Below are 25,924 nucleotides of genomic sequence, written 5' to 3'. Positions count from 1 at the left end.
AGAGTGGCTCATGTAGATTTAGATAATGTCTTTTACAACATTTACTAATAATTTTTTGTTTTCTTCTCTTGACAGTTTTCGATGCATTTGGCAAGCCTCAAGCTGGCATATTACAAGGCAATCTGCACTGGCTGGGTCACTACGATGAATGCCGCTCAATCAAAGTTCCAGAATATAACATTCAGTACAAGTACTGTGCAACGTTCTTTGATGTCAATTTCACTGCCATAACCCAAACTAAGGTAAGATGATCAAAGAATAATTTGCCACCCCCTAAAAAAAAAAAAAAGCTAAAGGCAAAACATATTCTGCTACTTCAATTTTTAAATTATGCTATTAAAGGCATTTCTGTCAGATTGAAAAAAGGACCTTTACAGATGTGCTGCATTTGTTTATATAATTGTTTATCAGTTCCTTGGGACAGCAAAATATTTACAAAGTGAAAATTTGCTGGAAATAATTATATTTACTTTCGAATGAGACTGTGTACAGTGCATGGGTGTCGATCTGTAACTGATACCTATTCATCAGGGGGGGATGATCTATTCATTCATCCCCCCCTGATGAATAGGTATTACGTTAGGATCGACACCCATGGTACAGTGCACTATGTGGGAATGGTACATGTACATAAATAGTGGCTCTTTGCTATTCTTTTACACATAATGTATACCCAAATTATATGCGGCAGGGCAGCGTTTCACACAACCATCAAAAGTACAAGTTGGCTGACAACCTGTTGAAACGTTTGTATCAAATTTAACATGCGCTTCAATATGATGTTGTTGAACTTGTACTTATGACATAATGCCCGGGTTTCAATTAATTGTAGTGTTGAACAATCACTTTGCATTTTGTTTGTTTTCAGTAGGTGGAACTGATTTTCTGTCATCAAAATTTTTCTCTGACATCCAATACATGTACTTTGGGCTTGTAGTTGTATTGATAAAGGTGGAGGTAGTTACTGTAAACCAGATTTAAGGTAGTCCACTGATTGAAGAAGTGCAAATTGTGAAGCTCTTTATTTTGTATAAATTACTGTCATCCCAATGAAGTCTCAAAATTTATCCAGTCACGAAATCAGAATAAGAAGATGACTTCATATGGACATGAATTTTGCTCTGTCTTGTAACAGAATTATGAAAATATTCAAAGTAGGAAGAGGCGGACACTCTGGCCCTCTGCAGATCAGTGGACTGAACCTACCCTAAAAAATCTGCGCCCTGTTTCATAAAACTTGATATTAATGACAAGTCACGATAACTGTTAACATCTACTGAAATTGAGGCATCCGATTGGCTGAGAGCAAATTTGTCATAGGAAATTTTGCATTTGTTATGGATAACAATTTTTAGGAAATGGGGTCCTGGACTATGTTAGTACGCTTTTAGGCATAGTGGCCCATGCCTGCTGTAATACCATGATTGAAAAGAAAAATGAAGATATTAGTACATACGGTAGTTGGTTGGAGCCAAGTCTTTTCACACAAAATTAACGCTCTCCTGGCTCCAAACAGATGACCTGTATCTATTCCTTTTTCCTGCAGTAACCATCAATAATAATGATAATATGGATATTTATATAGTGCCGGTATCTACCCGGCTCTGATGCTCATGGCCCTGTACACATACAGGTATTACCCTGTTTGTAGCCAAGCTGTCAAAGTAACTAGCGCTCAAGCATATCAGGTAGCCATTTTACACCTGGGTGGAGAGTGGCAAATGTAGATTAACGTCAAATCTCTTTTTTATCTCACTACAGTCGCCAGAGGTTCTGCTTGCCTGGGGTGTGTGTGTGCCTAAGCAATGTACCGAGACAGATATCCAAAATTACTTATACGTCTTTGTAGGTAAGTGGACATTTTTCTTTATCTTTAAGTATTCCTTTTTATGAAGTAGACAATCTCTTCTGGATATTTTTAATTGAGACAAAACCACTTTAAAGCAGGTACATTCTTCTAAGAGTATCTTTATGGGTAGATGTCTATACATGTAAACCAATGTTCAAGATCATCTGTCCAGTTGTTTAAGTGTTAACTCCTGCATCATAATTATTGTTAGTTGAGGCCAGGTTCATACTTCATAAAAAGGTAACATAATGTGTAAGAAAAACCACATGACACTCTTCAATATATGTATATATATATATATGTATATATATATATATATATATATATATATATATATATATATAAATGGCTCTCTACAGTTTAATACAATATGTGTATATTAAATGCCCACTGCACTACTTATAGTTTCTTGCGCCCTCTATACAGCAAGCAGTGCCTAATCGGTGTCCCTTGGCCCCCCATGATCCTCTTTTTCGTATGTTCATTGAGAGCTGATTTGATGAGATAGCCACCTGTCAGTGACCATGCAGGGAGGTCTAATCCCTCCTGGCCAAGCTAGTGCAGTGGGGGCTTTAACATAATACATGTACATGTGTAAGTAGTACTTGTACCAGATTAGTACAGATACAAACATCTGCCGGTATGTGCAATCGTGAATTTAACATTTTCTATGTTTATATACATGTACATCACGCACTTGAAACCTGTGTATTGTGAAAGACACTTGATCATGTATACTAATTATAGCTTTCAACCTGAAACTAAGTAGTCCATTGGCTACAATATTGGACGAAGATAAACCTGGACAATACTCTTATCAGTTTCTACAATTTGTTTTTTCTTTCACTTGGTATTACTTTTCTTAAGATCTTGTTTTCTTTGAAGTTGCAAATTCTTAGAGAAATGAGAAACTACTTTTAGTTTCCCTCTCATTATCTTGTAGCAATAGTTGGTCAAATAAAACCCTCAGAAATAGTTTGGAAACTCAAGTTTGATTGATTACCGGTATATCTTTCTTGAAATCTGTGCAGTTTGATGTGTGAGTGAATTTGTTCCAATACGGAGGAAAATAATAATAATAGTCAAATTTTTTTTAAAGAAAGGAAGTAGATTTTTTTTTAAATTGTGAAACAAATGTTTTTTACAGCATTTTTAACTACTAGGAAACTTATATTTGTGTCTTTATAAGAATAAAATAGATAATTAAATAAATAGTTTTCAAGGACATGTTATTTTGAAATACTGGACATGAAATATATTGATCTTTGTAGTCATGTGTGGTACTGAATTTTGTTCTAGACTTGGATATGTACAGTATATTGTGTACATAAACTTTTAAAGTAAATACATTAATTGTACAGTCATGGCCTTGTGCCTGTGTAGTACTTGTTTGCTCAGTCTGTAGACATGCATCAGTGGCTCAAACTTCAAAGTCCCAGGAGTTGATGCCCAGCCATCCACGCTTTATTTGCATGAAAGTAATTATACCTAGGTGGAATAATGAAGTCTCATATGACATGTATATGGCCATATTGCCATATCTAACGCCTTTCCTTATAAAATTATATTTTGAAGACGGGCTGTCAATGAAAATAAGAAAATAAGACCTTTCAGGATGTTATTGAAGTCATATTGTTCAGAGATTTTATGCATTAGAACTGATTGACAGAAATGTTATTTTGAGAGGTCTCTTTAAAATCATATACAGTGGCTCATTTAAAAAAAAAATTGTTTTTATTGTATACAATATTTTTTAATTGCTGCCTTCCTTTGTTCTATATGTCCGTCACATTTTTGGCAAACATCTTGTCTAGTCTACATAGAGTCCGAAATTGTGACATCTGAAGAAATAGATTTCCTATAGGAACTCAGTGTTATATTGCTCTGGTTCCTAATGTTATGAATCAGAGAAAAATAACACTGAGTTCCTTTTGGAAATCTATTTCTTCAGATGGTCATATCTCAGCCAGTACTTAACATATTGAATTGGTTTTCGACATTTGGACATTATTTTTGATGCTCTTTTGGAAAATGAAGAAAAAAATTGAGAAATTGTAAAAATATATTTTGATGACGTCACACTTCACCACTCTATTACATGATTGTGCTCCTTGTATCACATCTACATGTATGCACACTCATTTCATAATTTCATAGTGTCATCTGGAGGTCTTATTTTTTTCTTCATTTGAGACTGGTTTCTCAGTCCAGAAAGCTTATACATATCCTGCCCTTTCCACCCCCCCCCCCTAATCTTCATGTCCTATTTCAATTATGAAAATTGATTTTGCTCTTTTCTCCTCTCATCTGACAGAAATGCTGAACTTGACCAAGTACATAGAGCCAGCTAATGATAAGTCTTTTGTCAGCTGCGCATATGAAGATCATATTCCTTACAGCGCCGGTTTTGTGGGCACCATGTAAGTTTTGCCACTGTTTTTCACCATGATATCTCAATGTGTACAGGTACATTGTATTGGACAGTAAAAGTAGTGAGAGAGAGAAAGAGAGAGAGAAAGAGAGAGAGAGAGAAAGAAAGAGAGAGAAAAAGACCATCAAATTGCTTAGCAGTTTATAAAAATGGTTATTAGTACCCGGCTTTAGCCCAGCTGCCCTAAGGTGCTCTGAGCATTCAAGGAATAAATTTCTTCCAGATACCCATTTACTACATCTGGGTGGAGAGTGGCAAATGTAGATTAATGTCTTACCAAAGGACATTAGTGCTGCGGTGGAACCCCAGCAGCAAACCATGTGATCTATAGTCCGGTGACATGTCCCCTAGACACGTCATAGCATGTACATGTATCATAACTTGGGCCATATTCAATTCAGTACATGGATTAAGTCAGTATTTTACTTTGCTAAGTAATATGTCTTAAAGGCCCACTGCACTACTTGCAGCAACTTGCGCCCTCTATATAACAAACGATGACTAATCGGTGACCATTGGTCCCCCATGATCCTCTTTTTCTTAAGTTAAAGATAAACTTTAGTACTGGTAATGCGATTGTATTGTGAAAGAAAAGGTGTGGAAAGAATCAGAAACAGTTGATCATGTAGCATGTAAGTATTGGTGTGCACTGCAAGGTTCTGGAGTCATCAAAATCATAATAAACTTGACCGAGTCTTGGTAAAGTAACAAGCACTGTACACAAAAAGATATATATGGGACAACAGTCATGGTGTCGGGGCTAGTACTACCCTGATTTCCTTGTCTTTCTTTGCTCATTACTCAGCCAGTATACATTTTCTTCCAAAATTGTTTTGCACATGTCATTTATTTGTAATCTTGAACATTTAGTGTAAGTTTTGTTTGATTCTGTGAGAATTTTTTTAATTTTTTTTACCAGTACTGGAGTTTATCTTTAACTGAGAGCTGAGTTAATGATATAACCACCTGTCCAGTGACCTTGCAGGGCAGCCTAATCCCTCCTATAAACTACGGAAGATAAGCTTTAACCCAATTTCAAATCACATCTTAGCATTTGACTTTAGTAAGCCGACTTTAAGGTAAAATACTAACTGATAATTATTATGACTTCACATTATCAATCAGAAATAATGCGCAATTAACGCATCACATTAAAAGCGCACTAATATAAAAACCATATGTGGGCCCATCAAGGCCTCCATGACAATTGGCTTAAGTCTGTTAAGGAGATGTCTTAAATTTTAGAGTAAAATACTCAGCCAAAAGCTTCAAATGAATACCAAAGTTGGCTAAGTCTTTTATCTAAGTCGAAAACTTAATAAAATACTCATATTTCTTACTATAAGTAGTGATTACTGAATTGAATATCTGCCCTGGTATCTTATTTTGATAATGATGACAATCCCTGTCATTAGTATGGATACTCTTGAAGAGAAGGGTACTTCTGAGCGAGGTGAACCTTCTCATTAATTCTATTCATGTGTGGAAGAATATCCTCATAGTAGCACTACCATTTTGACGATGATTCCTGATCCAACTCTATGCGTAATCCTGACCCTAAACCTGGCAGCAAACTTATTCACAAGATAATTCAATGACAACCCATTAAAACAAAAGTACTTGTGTTTCTTTGACTAAGTATATCCCAGAGCAAATGTGGCTGTTGTGAATGTCCAATCACCCAAATGTAATCAACTGGGCCTTTCTTCGCACTTAAAAAAAAAATTGGTTACCTAAGATGTACAATCAATTAGATGTCAATATCATTTCATTTTCTTTTTATCTTTTCCATAAACCCAGTACTCTCTTCAGCGCCATCTTCCTGCTGATGTTGCTAGGCGCGGCCTATGACTGTTACCTCCGGTATCACAGGAAGAATTCCTCAAAGATGGTCGTGTACACTAACACCAGTACGAACAACTCCGCCCAGAATGGTAGAGCGGGCGAGGCCCCCATAAACGATGATACCGCAGAGACGAAAGACGATGATACACCTCTCATACTTGTACAAGAGCCACCGAAACATGGTAGAGTATTTTATCTTGAAAATGTATCTGAGCAACATGTGGGGACACTGCTCATCTGTTGTTTTGTCTAATTGAAATTTTGATGCAGGTTTTGTGTTTTTCATGTTAATATGAAAACTAGATTTCAGTTTTTGTCACCCATAGAAAGAAACTTTGAAAGGATGCAAGGATATATGGGGAAGTCCAAGCTATCTGATATCTGGTTATTGTAGTAGTTTTAAAGTACTCAGTCCTAGTAGAGTTTAGATCAGACCAAGTATTAAGTGAATCATCACATTTCATCTAAATGAATGTTCAGAACTTCAGATGCATGAGAACATAAGGTAGATTAGCGAAATGCGACACAAAAAGTTGCATCCAAAACGCAGAGGGCATAATGGATAATGATGTTGGGAAATAAAAAGATTGTAATTTGACATATCTCGCTAGCATTTCTAAAGTGTTAGTATTATTACGTCTAATAAAGGCAAAAGAGATCACTACTAGCTCCCTATTCTACTGTCATGGTCTACTTTAATGGCATGGAAATACAATTCATCAACAATTATGTATTTTGCATTCTGGACCCATCTTTTTGTGCCACTTCACTTTGCTAAGCTATCTAAGACAAATCAAATAACCAAATACTTTGGACTTGTCCTTTGATGATCGTAATTTAAAGATAAAGACCAGTTATGGTCATGCGATTGCATTGTGAAAGAAATGTTGTGGAATCATTCAGAAAAGGTTGTTCATCTAGCATATAAGTATTGTACTGCAAGGTTCTGGAATCATCAAAATGATAAGAAATTTGGCCCAGTCTTGGTAAAGTTACAAGCACTGTACACAGAAAGATGTATATAGGACTACTCACACGTGTGCGACATGTGCGTTATATCTATCAGGTCCAAATAGATATAATAATTTACCAAATATATCAATTAGTAAGCGGTTTCTCGGCAAAATTTGTATGATCACGTATTGGTCAAAACATATTCTTTCACATGATTGGTAATGAGAGCTTCCATTTCATTTTTTGAGACGGGGGCGTTTCCAAAACTGGTCTGTACCTTTAAATGCTATAAGGAAATCATGCAGAGTGGGGTGGATGCAGACAGTGAATGGACAGGACTTTGCTACTTTGCTACAAAGTCCGACCAAGAATCGATGGTCAAAGAAGATTGAGATGCCTAGCCACCAACTCTGGCCTAGATTCAGTACCTGATGATTGAGTGGTTAAAATCGGACGAGCAAACTATACTAACTCAGATCATGGAACTTCTTTCTCACTTTTGTTTATTTTCTCTCTCTCTCTCTCTCTCTCTCTCTCTCGACCCCCCTCCACATCTCCCTCCAATTCTTTCAATCCCCACTCTCTCCTCTATCTCTGTCTTCCCCTCCCCCTATCACTCCCTCCTTCTCTCCCTCCCTCCCACTCTCTCTTTTTCTCTCTCTTTCTCTCTCTCTCTCTGTCTCTCTTTCTTTCTCACTTTCTCTCTCACTTTCTCTCTCTCTAACTCTCTCTCTCACTTTCTCTCTCTCTCTCTCTCTCTCTCTAATACAGCCATCTGGGAACAGTTCCTGCTTAGCTTTGCTCTCAACCGTAACCTGGCCAAACTCCTCAACACCAACCCCGGGGCGGACCGCACCATCGGCTGTCTGAATGGATTGCGTGTGATCAGTATGGCTTGGGTCATCTTAGGTCACACCTTCTTCTTCCCCAGTCAAATGGGGATCATAGGTCAGTGTATGGGTCAAGCAGGGGTCAAGCTGAACGAGAATGCATGTGGGTCATGTTGGGTCGTGCCTCCTTTCGGGGTCAAATGGGGGTCATAGTTCAGTGCTTGGGTGAAGTAGGGCTCAAGCTGAATGAGAATGCATATGGGTCATGTTGGGTCGTGCCTCCTTTCGGGGTCAAATGGGGGTCATAGTTCAGTGCATGGGTCAAGTAGAGGTCAAATGATGATGATAACAAGATCAATTTATAAAGCACAGCTACTATTATACGACTTACGGCTTAAACTATTTGATTTGATTTATTGGTTTCTGCATTTTTTTTTTCCTTCTTTTTTTCATCATACATTTTCATGAACATAATATGGTTTGATACAATATTTTAAGTGTATATAATTTTATACAGATAATAAACGAAATTAAACAAATATATTGAATGCATAATTAACATACATTAGATGCAGGAGGGCTACAGAAATAAGCAAAGTAGCCTGACGTGCCCGCAGCTCTCAACTTAGATACAAGAATAAAAATAAAGAAGAGTGTGACTTGCAGAGAAGAAAAGGAAAGGGGAGAGAAGGAGCATTGGTAATATACCGTGTTCAAAAAGTTCGTTCCGCCCCTATCTGCCAACTCAACGGCTCATATGACTACTTTAGTAATAGTGCAGTCTGTCACCAACCAAATGTTCATGTACTGGATGTATATTAATGCATCAAGCCTGCAGAAATTGACCACACCTTTTGCTGGGCTGAGATACGAGGTCAAAAATTGAAAAGGAGGAATTTAAAGGTCTGTAAACCTCAAACATTTAAAGATGGCACCCAACAAGACCAACAGTAACTTGGAGAAGGAAAGAGAACTGGCCAGAAAATTTTGACAGAAATGAACCCCATAGAGAAACTATGGTCTATTATGAAAGAAAAAATATTGAAACTCAATACTGCAAAACAATAACTGAACTTAAAGAGGGGATCCGACGAGCATAGAAAAGCCTAGACATGAATAAGGACCTCCTTGCGTCATTAGTGGGTGATAACTGGACCAAGCGTGTTTCAAAAGTGACCGACCACCAAGGAGAGATACATTTTTAATAAATTGAGAAGTGATATCTCTAATAATGCTTAGAAATGAGAAAATTAACAAAATAACCTGAAATGCATGATGCAAATTGAGTTTCAAACACAATAAAATGCTTTTCTGTAGGGGGGCGGAACAAACTTATTGAACACTGTATAATACAATAAATCTCATCTATTGCCCAAGGTTATCTCAAAACTGTACTCTGCCCTGAGACAAAGTTGAAGGGCACAGTGCAGACTAGAGAGAGGAGGAAAAAGGGAGAGAGAGAGAGAGAGAGAATTCTGTAAAGAATAATCTACCATCAAAAGAACACTTTTACAATGTTTAAGTGGTATATAAAGCACATTTGAACCAAACACTGAAAGAGGAAGTCCTTGCATTATCACATTTATGAAAAAATCCAGGTCGAAGCTTGATCATAATATCATCTGAATTAAAGAGAATGGGATGAACAAATGGCACATTATACTTGTATAAGTTTGCATTGGACAAAAGCACAAGAAAGGCCAAAGAGACATACTTCTCTTCCTTCCTTGTAAGATAATGTAATCTAGATTAAAACTTTCTATCGTTTTTAAATTGATTTCCAGAAAGATTAATGGACAGTTTAAACCGCTTTCATTGTCAGTAGAAAGTTATAGATAGATTGTACCGTGGCTTATCATTTTATACGTTGGATATGAGCCTTGAGGCCAGTCCACTCCGATACCACCCAAGATAGATGATCACCTGATTATACTTAAAAGGACAGATCCTGCATTAGGTTCTTATAATCAAGAGCTACTTTGGAATCCGATCATTGTCATTGTAACATTTACCCTACATGTTTGCTTATGTTCAAGTTCATGTTTATGAATATATTTTCACCTTCATGTTTAGATTTGGAGGTTGTTGTTATTTTCTTCATATCTTGAAATTCAGCCAACATTTTAGAATCAATATTATAGGTGTTTACTGCAATTATTCCCAAAAAACTGCTCGACTGACTTTCGACATACACCTTGCAACCTTGATTACATTAACTTTGAAATGGACATGTGTAGAAAAAATTGAGAACCTTCTTTACAGAACTATAGAAGTTTATAATCAAACTACCGGTATCGGGATTCAATTACATTTTACGTGTACCTTTATTCAAATGAGTGACAAATTGATACTCAAGTTTGTTTTGGTTTCTGTGCTTGAAATACAAAGTGCAAAATTATGCAATCTACAAATAGATTATCACGACGAAAAGCCTATCACATGTATAGACTCTGACCTATTTAACAACTTAAAGATAAAGTTGAGTTCTGGTCATGCGATTGCATTGTGAAAGAAACGTTGTGGAATTGATCAGAAAAGGTTAATTATCTAGCATATAAGTATTGGTGTGTACTGCAAGGTTCTGAAATCATTAAAATGATAAGAAATTTGGCCCAGTCTTGGTAAAGTTATAAATACTGTATACAAAAAACACAAAAAGATGTATATGGGACTACACAAGCATGTGGTATAAAAATCCTTCCTGATTTTTATGATGCTACTTGCCATATTTAGAATATTAAGGCATTTGAAGAGCAATGCTTTTCAGGGAACATGTTTTATCTGATGTTCTTCCACACTAGCATAATACCAATGATAACGCTTACAAATTATTTTTCACCTTTTCCCAGAACTCAACCTTCTCTTTAATGTCGAACATAGAAATCCTGTAGTTGGTGTAGTAAATTATCGTGTTTGATAGTCTGTTTAGGTGGTTTGTTTTGTGTTCAGATTTTCTAGAGACATAATAATCAATTTAGAAAACCTTAAAATTTAGAAAAACCTTAAAATTTAGAAAAACATCACATCAAAATTATAAAGAATCCTGATGAAATCTGTGATTTTACGGTGATGTTCCCAGCTGATTGACAAATTTCTGCATATGGAGATTACCTACGTTTATCTACAGCATGTGCATTGAAATTAAGAGTTATCCTGTTGATGATGTACAGAACATCAACATACCCCTTCTAGCTTCCTAATCATTCAAGCTTATCTGTACTAGTTTATAGGAGGGATTAGACCAACCTGCAAGGTCACTGGACAGGTGGTTATCTCATCAACTCAGCTCTCAATTAACATAAGAAAAAGAGGATCATGAGGGACCTATGGTCACCGATTAGGCATTGTTTTCTATATAGAGGGAGGAAGAAGCTACAAGTAGGACAGTGTGGCTTTAAAATTCACTGATGAAGAAGTGTGTGATTATGGGGACTTCAGAGAGAAACATTCAATGATCATTTGAAAAGTTTTTTTCTTTAAATTTTTGGATCACATGAAGGGATAATTGAATCATGTCTTTAATACAGAAAGACAGAATCAGCATGTACATGGAGGTGATAATGAGCTTTAAAGGATATCCAACACCTAAGAAATAATTGTTTTACAACTAAAATGTATAAAATATACCTTAGTAAACTTCACCTGGCTTTCTATGGGCTAACAGATAAAGAGTATGATTCAGAAAATAGAGAATAACATAAAACCGCACACATGGAAGCTAAGTGGGACCTAGATTCTGTGCGGGCACCATTTTATGCCAGAGAGTATTGGTGCGTCAAGTAGTCTGCTCACAAGTCGCTTTTGTGTTGATTGAGAAAGTATTTAAACTTGAAAAATGCCTTTACAAAAGTAGTATATGAAGTCCAGGGAGTACGTATGAATACTGATGAGGCTACCCTGGGTAAACAAGACAAATTAGTATTATTATTAACTATAATATTTATTGCATGGAACTACTAACATACAAAACTAAATAATTTTTGATGATTGGTACACTTTAACGCTTTATTTTGATTTTGTTTTCTTTCCATTGTTCTATTCCTACAGGCAACCTTCCCACTGCAGTTGGCTGGTATCAAACGTTTGGTTTCCAAGTTGTAGGAAATGCCTTTTTCTCTGTAGACAGCTTCTTCTTTATGAGGTAATAGAAACCGGGGGGCGTTTCACAAAGATTTTAAGTCAAATTTAACTCAAAGTTGGACTTTAAATTTATGGAGAGCCATTTGTAGCCTTATAATGAAATATATTCAAAAGCAAAAATTCAAGTATTTTAGACTTTTCATAAATTCTACATCAAGAACATGAAATCTCCCATGAAAATAGAAAATATGAATGATTTGTATCAACATTTTTTGCCGTCCTGACGACGGATAGTCAACCTGTTCGAAACGTCGAGCCACTCATTTTCTCCAAGCGCTATAGTTCTCCTTAGAACTATATGCTAAGAAAGATAACAAACAGTCCTTTTCAGGACTACCACACCCCCAAGTGGATTACTGAGTCAGAGTCCTTTTCAGGACTCCTCAACCCTCTCTCTCTCTCTCTCTCACATGGTGCACCCGCAAATCTACTGTATATTTTTTGCCTTTTAAATAACTTTTACAATATATTTTCAAAGATGCTAACGGCGTTCAACTTAAAATTTTTGTGAAACACCCCCCTGTTCACAACCTGAAATGCACTAGTTTGGTTGTGTAGCAAATGGTAGTGGCACAAAAAGATATCTAATTGTAGTATGATTAACTGATGTATATGGGATGTGAATGTAAAGGTGATACAAAGGTCATACAAAGGTCATATGATGTCAAAGGTTATACGACATACTCATTTAGTGTACATAATTATGCAAGCTCCAGACACTATGCTTCCTCTGTTATTGGATATTTTCTGTAAACATGCAGGTTTTATGCAGTATACTGGTGTATTCACGTTTGTGTTCACACACTGCATGATGTCATCAAAGTATTTCTGATATTCTTAGCGCTTCATAGCTTGATACGTATATTATGGGAGGGGTGTTTCACATAGCTCCAACTATTTTCTGAGTTAAATGAGGGTCTCGCATGTTATTGATCCATCTTCCAAACGTTCCTAGCTTTCAGTAGAGGTATAGTTTGTCACATTTCTAATTTTCAACATATATTTACTTTACATGATGTTACTCTTGACCTTTGACCTCCACAGCGGTCTTCTGCTGACCTATATCACGCTGAAGAAGATGGCCAAGACGAGCGGGAAGATCCCGTGGGCATGGTTCTATTTCCATAGATACTGGCGGTAAGTCTCGTCAACGGAGACGGTGCACGTAGTGTCTGTATGTTACAGATCTATTTGATAAAGACGTATCTTAAAACTTCTTCATATTTGGGGAAGGAGAGGAGAAAATCCGGATGAAGTCTGGCCGGTCCGGACCCTAAAGCTAATTCTAATGCTATCAGCATCTCTCTTTCCGCACCTAATGCTGACTTCTCGATCCGCTTTGAGACTGCAATTGAATTGGTATATTGGACAGGAAGTGGATTCTTCATAATATGAACGCTATCTGCACTTCTCAATGTTGATGGAAATATCTCTTCATAGACTTGCTTGAAGTTTTCAGTCAAAGTAGCGGGACAAAATCAGTCAAGTGTGGGATATTTAGGCATGCTTTATGCACAGCAAAGGAATCAAATGCGCAGAGCAGATGTGATGCATTCTCGTTATTGGAAATACGAAGGGTAACAAGATTTTTGGTGTGGATCAAGTGATTAGCTATCGATTCAGGCTAAGTCCGAACTCAATTCTCTTCAGCAGTGAATACGAAAACGTTAATAGTCAGTTTCTATGTGGAAAATTTAAGTAGGTGATGCTCCAGCAATAATTGCCCCAGGCTCTCGTTTTTATTGAAGATTACAAAAAATAGGTCACACTTCAATTTTGGGGGTAGCTTTAGAGTTTCGATATTGGGTTTTGGTGTAGTGTGCAGTGCAGTGTTGAAGTTAAGTATGCTGTAAGTGTTCAGTATTGACCAGTACAGGATTTTGCATTTTGGGGGCCACTACATTTCGCTAATCAAATCATGATTCTTGTCTCGATTTTCTCCACAATTAAACAGTCTGACACCGGCCATTCTGATCACGACGCTCATCTGGATGTACATCAAGCCGTGGGTGGGTGACGGCCCCCTCTGGAGGTCGTTCCAGAACACCGACAGCTGCATCAAGTATTGGTGGACCAACATCCTTTACATCAACAACTTCTATCCACAGAGCTTCATGCATGAGGTATATAGCCATCCATCTTTATTTTTTTGTATTAACCCTTGGCATCTATGAATTTGATTGGTGATCATTGTGATTGAATTATGATTAAAAAAACATTCACTTGACAGTTCATTTATAAAAATTGTCCAAAAAATGTGCTGGCTCAGAAAGAGTTACCATTAGATTGTATGTACCTATCGTTCCGTTCTGGCAGTGAAACCAAATAGGATTGAGAATTTAGAGTCGAGTGATTCATGTGCTTGACTTCAAATGACTTTTCGATGCAGGAATTTTGTTTTAAAGGACTGGTTGTGTTGGCTTAGTGGTCTAGCAACAGCTAATGTAAATTTGCATCTATTATATGTTGTTATGTAAGCCAAGCCATAATGTTTGTCCTACCTAGCAACGGCTTATGTTATTCACATTCTTACAATTTAGATGACGCTTGTTAGTACATACATGTCCAGGGCCCCATTTCACAAATTTATAAGCTACTGAAATCCTAGCTTCTGGATGGCTATCAGCAGATTTGTCACTGATTTTTTGTCATTTGTCATTGAAAAAAGGCCTTGTGATACGGGTCCCAGGAGGTAATGCGTATAGTCCTGGAAACAATTTAAAGATAAAGTTGAGTTCTGGTCATGCAATTGCATTGTGAAAGAAAAGGTGTGGAATCAATCAGAAAGGGTTGATCATACAGTGCATCCCAGAAAAAACGAAACCGAGAATTATCGATGTTTTATCATAACTTAGTCACATTTATAATTAATAAATGACACATATTTGGAAAGCTTACATCCTCCTCCTACATTTGATGCAACTCGTAAAATCCATATTTCATGCATGAGTGATTAAAATGAATTTGAAGAAAGGAAAACAAAAAGTCATTTGGCGGATTGGTGTAAGTATTGGTGTGTACTGCAAGGTTCTGGTATCATCAAAATGAAAAAACTTTGGCCCTTTCTTGGTAAATGAAGTTTCCATCACTGTACACAGAAGGATGTATTTGGGACTTCACAAACATGTAGCATAAAAATCTGTCCTGATTTGTGTGCTGTTACATGCCATATTTAGAATATTAAGGCATTTGAAGAGCCATGCTTTTCAGGGAACATGTTTTATCTGATGTTCTTCCACGCTTGCATAATAACAATGATAACGCTCACAAATTATTGTTCACCTCTCCCCAGAACTCAACTATTTCTTTAAGCTCATGTAATCTATTTTTTCCCCAATGCAGTGTATAGGATGGGTATGGTACCTTGCAAACGACATGCAATTCTTCATTATCAGTCCCTTCATCCTGGTTCCTCTCTACTTGTGAGTATTCATTTTAACTCTCTTTAAAAATATTTATTATTTTGCTTTAAAATAAATTTATACATACCCAATTAACTGCCGGGCCTGTATACTCTTCTCAGGTTAGCCTATTTTGATCTCTCTTTATGTGCCATATCCGGAGACGTTGGTGACCATCATCATGGAGTGCCACATATTCTATGAAGTAATTCATTCTCCCGTGATCAATTCCACTTTCAGAAATCCCACTCCTTAAGCTACTCATCCATCTTCTATCCCTACTCCTCCTCCCCTTGATTCTTCCAGTTTGTGCAAGATGTTTTTAATAGTTTTTTTAATTTATGCCCAAAATGACCTCCTAATAATTCCCATTGATTCTCATACTTAAAGAAATGGCCCCAAAATACAAACCCTATTGACAAAGGCATGATGCTCTTTGCCTAAAATGAAATATTTGACAACCCTGAGAGACACCATTAGTCACAAAACTTCAAGTAGGTCAAGGGTCGTGATATGTCAAAACAAAATGTCATATATACAGTGAAACATGTTTTAGTGACCTCTTGCATAGAAAAACCACCTGCCTATTTCATAGACTTTTCATTGTTTTGTTTCCCTTTCAAATACTTTCAAATTCAAATGATTTTATTTCTCATGCAAAACATATTATTATTATTATTATTATTATTATTATTATTATTATTATTATTATTATTGAAACCTGCACTAGGGCAAACCACCTGTCTATTTCATAGACTGCTTGTTTTATTTCCCTTTCAAATTATTGCTTATTGAAACCTGCACTAAATCCACCCTGCCAATAAAGACTAGCATGTCTGATGTTTATCTCTTTCAGTCTCCCATGGCTAGGCCTCTCCTTAATAGGAGTTCTTCTCGCGGGCAGCTTTGCCGTCACCGGTGCCCTGGTCGGAATAAACAAACTCGGGGCAAATGGAATGTAAGTATAACCATTTTTTTTCTTCAATGTATCAAAACAATCAATTTATAAATCCACACGGTGTGGAGATTAAAGATATTCTTGAGTTTTTATCCAGAATTTGTTGCTTCTCCGGTATTCACATGATAACAGATGGTTTTAAAGATCAGTGAAAGTGTTTTGATTGCTTCGTGACTGACAGGTCTTGTATGATTTATCACCCAAAGACTACAAAAGGCCTGCACCAACATGTGGGAGAGCATTGCTCTCTTGAACCCAATCCTCTCTGATCTTTAATAGCGGCTTTGTATTCATGATGATGGGAATTGTGTTGTTGTTGTTGTTGTTGTCACTGCGTCATATCAGAACGAGACTTTAGTGAATAGTCTGAAAGATAGGAATATTAAAATATAAATATTTTCAAACTAATTCCTCTCTCTCTTTCTCTCTCTCTCTTTATATCTCTTTCTGCTCTCTTTCTCTCTATCTATCTCTTTCTCTATCTCCCTCTCTCTCTCTTTCTCCCTCTCTTTCCCTCTCTTTTGCTCTCTCTTTCTCTCACTCTCTCTCTCTTTATCTCTCTTTCTCTTTCTCTCTCTCTTTTTCTTTCTCTTTATATTTCTCTTTCCCTCTCCCCCTCTCTTTCTCTCTCTATCTCCTTCTCTTTCTCTCTCTTTCTCTCTCTCTCTCTCCTCTCTTTCTCCCCCCCCCCCCCCTCTCTCGCTCTCTGGTTCTCTCTATATCTCTCTCTCTCTCCCTCTCTATCTATCTCTCTCTCTCTCTTTCTCTCTCTCTATCTCACTCTCACCCTCCAGAGCAATACCTGGTGTGGAAGCCACCGGAGCGGACTTCAGCTCGGTGATCTACGGCAAGCCTTACTGTCGGATCCCACCGTACCTCGTAGGAATGATTCTGGGTTATCTCATGTATAAACAAGGGGACAGGAGGATTCGTCTTAATCCTGTAAGTACCTGCGCAGATCCAAGACACGCAGTCATTTTGCGTGTCATCATCATTAATACTTTAAAGGTATAGACCAGTTTTGGAAACGCCCCCCCCCTCTCAAAAAATGAAATGGAAGCTCTTATTACCAATCATGTGAAAGAATATGTTTTGACTAATACGTGATGATACAAATTTTGCCGGGAAACCGCCTACTAATTGATATATTTGGTAAGTTATTTTATCTATCTGGAATGGATAGATATTGCGTTGTCCCATATACATCTTCCTGTGTACAGTGCTTGTAACTTTTCCAAGACTGGGCAAAATTTCTTATCATTTTTATGATTCCAGAACGTTTCTTTCACAATGCAATCGCATGATGAGAACTGGTCTATACCTTTAATGCATTACATGTCATCATTATCATCATCATCATTTAGCATGACAATGAACCTAATAATAAAGTCAACAAGTCTCGTTCATTATCCCATTGTGACATTAGCCTGCATGCATTGGATATTCACTACTGAACACCCAAACATGAATTTGTTGTACACTAATACCCTCCGAAGCAATATATTTTAGGCCTGAGTCATGTCGGGATTTTCATAAACCGGGTCCCAACGGCCTTGCACCGATCGGGACCCGGTGTCCCGAAATCAGCCCGCAGGATTTGTCACTTGCCTCTATAAAAAGCGCATATCATCAGTATGTCCCTTAAAAGTGACCTTTTTTATCAGTCAAATAAATCAACACATGCATACCTCGGCACAGACTGGTATATTCTTCCATTTGACATTATTTTTCATCCATGATTGGCGATGTTTAGTGGCATTATCGTGCCTCTAAAAATAAAAAAACTCGAGCAAAAATATAAAGACAACATTCGAGCAGCCATTTTGATTCATGCAGGTTGAATAAATCGGGTCAAAGAATATGAATGTTAGAATAATAAAACGGCTTTCTAAAATATTCTTCTTTACAACATACCGATCAAATAATTTGTTAAAGACAAAGAAATATTTATCTCTTATTTTAAACATTGCATGCTTTTTTTTAAAAGCTGAAAATTACTTGGTAATCACAACAAGAAGTTTCGATACGGACAGCTGTTGCAAGGCAAGTTCAGACTAGTCACGGAAAAATGCGCAGTGCACCTCTTAGCTGTAATGCGTGCCAGACCGAACCAAAACAAATATACTTGATCGTAACAAAAAATCATTCAAAACTAGGAGAGCACAATTGGAAAGAGAACTACTGCTCAAAATTACCATAATCAGATACATTACTTGGACAAAGAATTCAATAATCGCCCAAGAAATGCCACAGAAAATGTGATAATCGAGGAGTAACTGGGTACATTTTTATCGCAAGGGGCCTTCTGCAAATACTCGAATACTTTGTTATACTGCTTTTACCGTAGAGGGCGGTATTTGTTTTCGATCTAGCCTCGTGTTTAATTTAAACACGTGTAATTCAGAGCAGAAGGCCCATTCCGATAATGATTGTACCTATAGTAACTCCTTAAATATCACTGTTTCTGTGGCTTTTCTTGGACAACTATTGTATTCTTCCTCCAAGATATGTATCTGCTTACGATAATTTTGAGTAGTTGTCTTTCCAATTGTGCTCTCGTAGTTTTTAATGATTTTTTCTCGTTACAATCACGTCTTTGTTTGGGTTCGTTCTGGCACGCATTACAGCTAACGACGAGGAACACTGCGCATTTTTCCGAGACTAGTCTGAACTTGCCTTGCAACAGCTATCCGTATCGAAACTTCTTGTGATTACTAAGTAATTTTCAGCTTTTAAAAGAAGCATGCGGTGTTCAAAGTCAAAGAAAAAATATATATTTTGTCTTTTAAAAATTATTCGATCGGTATGTTGCAAAGAAATACTTTTTAGAAGGCCGTTTTATTATTCAAACATTAATGTTTCTTTCAACCTGATTTAATTATCCTGCCGAGAGACCCGGCCAGTATAGTAGCTAGCTAGCAGCTGGCAACAACAACCCCATGGGGCGAACTGCTTTGCAACCCATATTTATATCAGCAGTTCGGATTGATTCAGGATGAGCTAGAATATGATTGGTAACAATTAAATACTTAAGTTTTAAGGTGGAATGATTTTAGTGGTGTGCAAAACCGCAATTTCTTACATGTTTCATTATTTTTTTCGGAGTGTCGGTTCTCAAAAACAAAACCGGGACCCGACGGCAACGGTCGGGTCCCGGTGTGATCGACCGTACCGACTCAAGCCTAATATATTTATTTCTATATTGTATATTTTCTTTATTTGTCTTTGCTTCTCTCCAGGCCTTAGTATCACTGGGTTGGGCTGTAGCGACGGTGATCGGTATGTCGTGTGTGTATGGGCTCCTTGGAGCATACAAAGGTGATCTGACCCTGGCAGGGTCGATCCTCTATGAGATGCTGAGTCGTTTCGCTTGGGCAGTCTCCCTTTCCTGGCTCGTGTTTGCCTGCAGAGAGGGTTACGGAGGTAAGCAAACTTTCCCCAGTTTTTCTATTTTAGGGGTATAGGGGGAAGATTCTGAGGACAAGCTATATATCGTCCTAAAATTAACAAGTATCCTATAATAAGGAATAATGGCATGTTAAAGTACAGCTGCATTTTGAAAAAAATGATTGTTCATGGAAGAAATAGTATACCATGATGATGATTATGGCCCTCATTCAAAGTGAACCAGTATCAGTATAACAAGTACAGCATGCATTCATATTTCACTGTCAAAATGCCTGAAATAGATATATACTGTAATATTGAATGGCTCTGAATGGGATACAAAGGTATATATGTATATCACACAAGCTAACTAGCTCGTTTCATGAATCATCATGAAAGGAATAAAATAGTCTAAGCTATTGGATAAGCCCTTGTGTCCCACAATGGAATACTCTTCAATTTTATAATTATTATTATCAGTCATTGTTTGAAACTTAGGTGCTGCATGTACATTATCACCATCACATCTGCATGTTTATGTATTATCTTGGACATTAAGTTCAGTGTAAAATAGTTTATCGTGTCTTTACTCCCCCCCCCCCCCCCCCCACAATTCTCGCTACCCCAAATAGCGATTCTGCCGAGATCCGGGGAAAATCCTGAAAACGCGCATTGCATTATGGGATAGCTTTTCGACATTTCAGCTTCCTGTGCAGGCGTTCGTGATCACAACCCTCTCTTTCACGGTAGAGTTTAACGGCCTTTTGTGCTAAAGTCACTAATTCTGCCCGAAGCTTTCCATTGCATATTATAATCTGTACAAATTACACTGATTGGCATCGATTTTAGCGTGCGTGAAAACTCTGCACAGCGAACACAGGCGCTAGCGCCAGCGGGATGGGACTCTATACCGGAAGTTGTAGTGACGACCCGAGAGAGTGAAAATTACCTCGTCTCGCGAATTTCGAGATTTTCGTACCTATTTAGGGTAGCGAGAATTCGTTATTTTTATTTTTTAAATTGCAAGGGCTGTCCACATGTACATCTATTGTCTAAGCTTTAATAGCAAACCATGAGATGCAATGACTGAACACTACACAGTTGTGCGGTTACTTCCCACAAACCATAAGATATCAAAATAGAATCACAGGGTCATCATGGTCATTTTATGCAAAGCATAGTGTAAAAAGGATTTTTGATTGGCTCAAAATCCTTTATTCAAATTATAATTATGTACATTGATATTATGTTGTTATTTCTTGTCAATTTTGTTTGACAATCTAGGCTGGGTTGATGACATCCTATCTTGGAGTTTCTGGCTGCCTCTGAGTAGAGTGACGTACTCCGCCTATCTTCTCCATCCGATCATCATCTATATATTCTTAGGAAACGTCAAGAATACCCAGATGGCGTCCCTTTGGCTTCAAGTAAGTATCCTCCTTCATTCTTCTTTCCCTGGTTTCTCCTCTTCCTCCTCCTGGCCCCGTTGCATAAAACTTACCATTGATGGTAACTTTGACATCAATGGTAACTACCATGGTAACAGGGATCAACAGCCAACAAAATCAAGGTTTCCATGGTAGTTACCATTGATGGCAAAGTTACCATTGATGGTAAGTTCTCCTCTTTCTCCTCCTGATGAAGCAAATCTACTATACCAAGAAAGAGCAGTGTACTGACATTTCGTGACTTAATTTCACTGTTTCTGCGTGTGTGGATACTTTCTTTCTGTCTTCTCATCCTATGCATATTTATTTCTGTGGAATAGCTGTCACAGAAGAAATAACGTTTTTTAATTTTTTAATTCCACCTTCAGCTTTAGTGAATCAAGCTCATACCAATACAATCATTTTGTCATTAATTTGTATTAGTAGAATATTCTTAATGTGGCTTCAAAAAAGCCTTGTTTGTCATATATTATATCTATATTTAATTTCAGTCTCAATGATGATTTTCTTAACTTTTTGAAGCATTTTTATATATTAATTTTGATCACTCTTCAAATTGGCAATTTGGTATCACAACCCTTATTTGCTAGTTTCCATTCCACTGCCTTTCAAAGTGGCAGGGAGTAATCTTGCAAAATACAGGCCTGATAAAAACCTGATTTAAATCGGTTTCCCGATGTTCGTTTTTTTTACCAATTTTTTTTTCTTTCCTACTTTATCCTGATTTTCCCGACTTCCCTCTTATTTTCTCTATTCTTCCCTATTTTACCCTGTTTTTTCCCCAATTTTCTCACTCGAAAGGGGGGGAATATTGTTAGACGCCATTTTTTCCCCGCGAATCCTCTTTTTTTTTTTTTTACTCAAGGGGGCGTGGTTGAGGGGAAAACAAAATACCTTTTTTTTTTTAGTGCTCACTATCACCCCTGAAAATATAAAAACAGTTCTTTATACTTTTTACCTTCATACATAAATTTAATCAAATTATGTTATGTGAAAAACGATGAAGCATATATTGATTTTTTATGTTGGTTGATGACTTAATAATAAATTCAAATTCAAATCCAAATTCAATATTTTACCATATGTTTACGTTTCTTTCATCTTGTCAATTCCTTCCCAAACTCCTCTCTGATGTATCTCTTCTGCAGCCTACCTACTTTGTGGGATACTTTGTGATGTCCTACGGAGCGGCAGTCGTCATGGCTCTCTTCATTGAGTTCCCATTTGCCAACCTAGAGAAATTATTTGTCCCAGCCAGACGGGGCTAGGATGTTGTTGCCAATTTGTCTATTCAAATCTATATTTTTTACAAATTTTTAATGTTTTTAATTGAGATATTGCTAGTATATAAACCCACATGCCAAAGTGCAACAGAGGTATGTTTATTTTTTAATTCAAATAGTGACTATGATTATTGGAGTAATAATGATATTGTTATCCTATTTTGACTGATAAATGCACTGCTACACAATTTAAGATCTTCTAATACATAGACACTTTTGTAATTGTGAGTTCAGACTTGTTCAAATTTGCCACGGTTAGCAGCAGCGTTTTATTTTCATGTGTGCGTGTTAAATGAATAGCTAGTGGAAATGAAAAAATGTAGCTGTACGCAATAATGGTCCTACACGTATTCACATAGATGTGTGTTAAAGCCACATTATATGCAGTAGTCAGTGCCCCCTTTTTGTTTCTATTTGTTCTTCAGTTTATCAAAGAGGATACTACCAAATCTCCTGTGCATGATAATAAGCCAGCTCTTAGATACAATCTGCGCATAGGCAAATGGAGGTCATTTGTACCAAAAGTTTAAAAACCAATCAAGAAGAATACTTTGTGCTCATGAAAGTTATGCAATCATTATTCATTTATTCACCAATGGCACATTCTCTGATACACAGATAGAAGTATTCTTCTCAAGAGGGCAAACTAAAGGTATTCATGAAGTACGTCCATCACTTATGCTGTCATAAACCATATTAGAGCATGTGATATTATTCTTTTTATTTGAGTCAGTTTCCATCTATATTTAGTATTGTATCGTCACAAATGTACTTATTTTTATCTGGTATTTTATATATGCCATGTATATATCATGTTTCAAAATTAATTAATTCTGTTATTACAATTATTAATAAAAATTCAATTGAGGGCAAATTCAGTAGTCTTATATATCACCATTTGAAATGTGCAAAATTTGAAATCACATATTGTATAATCTGAAATTCTGAATGTGAGGATAATAATAACAATAGCAACAATAATAATGCGCACATATCCAACCCAAGGGATGCCCAAGGCACATTAATAAATTTGGAAATTATTACCCCAGCTTTAGCCGTGCTGCCATTATGGCGCTCTAGCATTTCAAGGAATTAATTCCTGCCAGGTACCCATTAAACTCACCTGGGTCGAGTGTGGCAAATGTAAATCAATGTCTTGTCGAAGGACATTAGTGCCGCGGCGGGACTCAAACCACGGACCTTGCGATCCGCAGTCCGGTGACATATCCACTCGACTTGGGATGTACAATAAGATATTGATATTGTACCGGAGTTGATTTTCCAAAGCATTTTCAATCATGTTTTTAGAAAAGATAATAAATTTGATTGTTTGATCAGGGAGATTTATAGCAATAAGCTGAACCTCTACAAGGATACTTGTCTGCCGAGAGTCAGAAGGGTGTTAAAGGTAAAGACCAGTTTTGGAAACGCCCCCCTCTCAAAAGAGGAAATGGAAGCTCTTATTACCAATCATGTGACAGAATATTTTTTGACTAATACGTGATCATGCAAATTTTGCCGAGAAACCGCCTACTTATTGATATATTTGGTAATTATTATATCTATTTGGACCTGATAGATATAATGCAAGTGTGGAGGTAGTCCCATTTACATTTTTCTGTGTACAGTGCTTGTAACTTTACCAAGACTGGTCCAAATTTCTTATCATTTTGATGATTCCAGAACCTTGCAGTACACACCAATACTTATATGCTAGATGATCAACCTTTTCTGATCGATTCCACAACGTTTCTTTCACAATGCAATTGCATGACCAGAACTGGTCTATACCTTTAACCTGTGTCATTTTACACAGAGTTAATGTCCTTCTGATTCTCGACAAAATGACCTGATTATTAATTTTAATTACATGTGCGTAATGTACGTGTATGTAACCTTTAATTTTGTAAAGAAATTGTATGACATTTTAAACTTGTATTCTTCACACTACTTTCATGTTGTGATATTCCATCCTAATTATGGTTTCGTTTTCAGGAATGGCATTTTGGTATGTATCAGGTTGGCACTTGTGTCATTATACAACTAAAGTGTGTGTGTGTGTGTGTTATTTGGGTTTTTAAAGACGTGTATCAATCAGATATGATTATTTACATCTGGGGACCCGACCTTTAACATCACCATCTGAAAGACGTGACTCGGTCTCAAACGGGTACATTTTCAAATTTATCATACAATTAGATATATAGTTCAGTTAGATGTGTATTATGTGTCCGACTTTATAGAATGATGACGGATCGCATATAACAAAAAATGCACACTAAATAGAACAAAAATGCACCGCGAATATAACCAAAAATGCACGCTCATTGACATAGTCGTTCAATAGATTATTCATTGAACGTCATGAACACCGACAATCCTCCAATCAAATGACAATGATCTACTTAGATGTTATATAATACTTTCTATGACGAGTTACATGTTAAGAAAAAATGAATACCTCATCACATGTCTACTCTCAATCTATCATAAGTATCTACGTCATCATTACATATATTAATATAGTCATTTATTAGAGTTCTATATAGGCCTACATGTAAATATGCATTTTTCTGCTAATCTGTCATTCTTAAATTGTTTCATGTGTGTTCCTGTACTGTTTGATAATCGGTTTTAACTTTTTATGTTGAATAATACAGATGATGAAAGATTTTTTAAAATGATGCTGGTGTCGTCTGTTGAGAGCCAGAAGAACGTTAACTCATATTAATTATACAGAGTTAATGTCCTTCTTCCTCTCAACAGTCTGTATGCAATATAATGTGTATCTTGTCACTTGTGGTTCTATCTTGGTGATGATGAATACACTAATCATGATAGAAGAATGGTAATGCTGCAAATAATTTTGTTATCAATGTTTTGTTGCCTTTAAAAAAACACGAAACAATGCATAGTACCCTTTTACTTAATTGCTTGATTACTTTGCACATAAGATTTTATAAACTGTTGTATATATATACCAAGTACAAATTATTCTATCAAGTTTTATGATTGTTTGTATGTAGTACCGACCAATATTTACTAAGAGTGGCATTCATAAAATGTATGATTTTGTCTCATTGTGCTAGGTTAGCAATAAAATGATTAATGCATTGAAGTACTAAACGAGTGGTTGACCTAGCTAAAAAACAATGTTGGGGTTTGTAAGTCTACAACAATTTTTTCAAGTGATTTTTTGCCATAAGTAATAAATCATTATTGTTCAATAAATGCATATAATTATGCACAATCACACATGTTTCATCTAGTGCATTCGTGTAATTTGTGTTAATTCATTATTAATCTATTTATCAATGTTTTAATATTAATATTTTAATCTGATTAGTTAAAGAGGGGTCGTTGTGCTGAGAGAAAGAAGGTAGGAAGTATGGAGAGAG

General features: G+C 36.6%; 1 protein-coding gene across 1 annotated transcript in view; it reads left to right on the top strand.

Annotated features, from left to right (window-relative positions):
* LOC588199 (nose resistant to fluoxetine protein 6) overlaps nt 1–23,225 on the top strand; it is a 28,884-nt gene extending 5,659 nt beyond the window's left edge. The window contains exons 3-16 of the mRNA XM_030975809.1: nt 76–242; nt 1,762–1,849; nt 4,164–4,269; nt 6,081–6,307; nt 7,851–8,027; nt 11,957–12,050; nt 13,094–13,186; nt 14,004–14,172; nt 15,392–15,471; nt 16,307–16,408; nt 17,203–17,350; nt 19,648–19,831; nt 21,080–21,222; nt 22,392–23,225. Coding sequence (XP_030831669.1) covers nt 76–242; nt 1,762–1,849; nt 4,164–4,269; nt 6,081–6,307; nt 7,851–8,027; nt 11,957–12,050; nt 13,094–13,186; nt 14,004–14,172; nt 15,392–15,471; nt 16,307–16,408; nt 17,203–17,350; nt 19,648–19,831; nt 21,080–21,222; nt 22,392–22,511 — 1,898 coding nt within the window. The 3' untranslated portion in view covers nt 22,512–23,225. The remainder of the gene's footprint in view (nt 1–75; nt 243–1,761; nt 1,850–4,163; nt 4,270–6,080; nt 6,308–7,850; nt 8,028–11,956; nt 12,051–13,093; nt 13,187–14,003; nt 14,173–15,391; nt 15,472–16,306; nt 16,409–17,202; nt 17,351–19,647; nt 19,832–21,079; nt 21,223–22,391) is intronic.
* Nucleotides 23,226–25,924: the final 2,699 nt, after the last annotated feature.

The sequence above is a fragment of the Strongylocentrotus purpuratus genome, unplaced genomic scaffold (assembly GCF_000002235.5).
Source record: "Strongylocentrotus purpuratus isolate Spur 01 unplaced genomic scaffold, Spur_5.0 spur5_scaffold_8, whole genome shotgun sequence".
Taxonomy (NCBI): Eukaryota; Metazoa; Echinodermata; class Echinoidea; order Camarodonta; family Strongylocentrotidae; genus Strongylocentrotus; species Strongylocentrotus purpuratus.
Note: the sequence above shows the minus strand (reverse complement) of the source record. Positions and strands in the feature narration are given on the sequence as shown.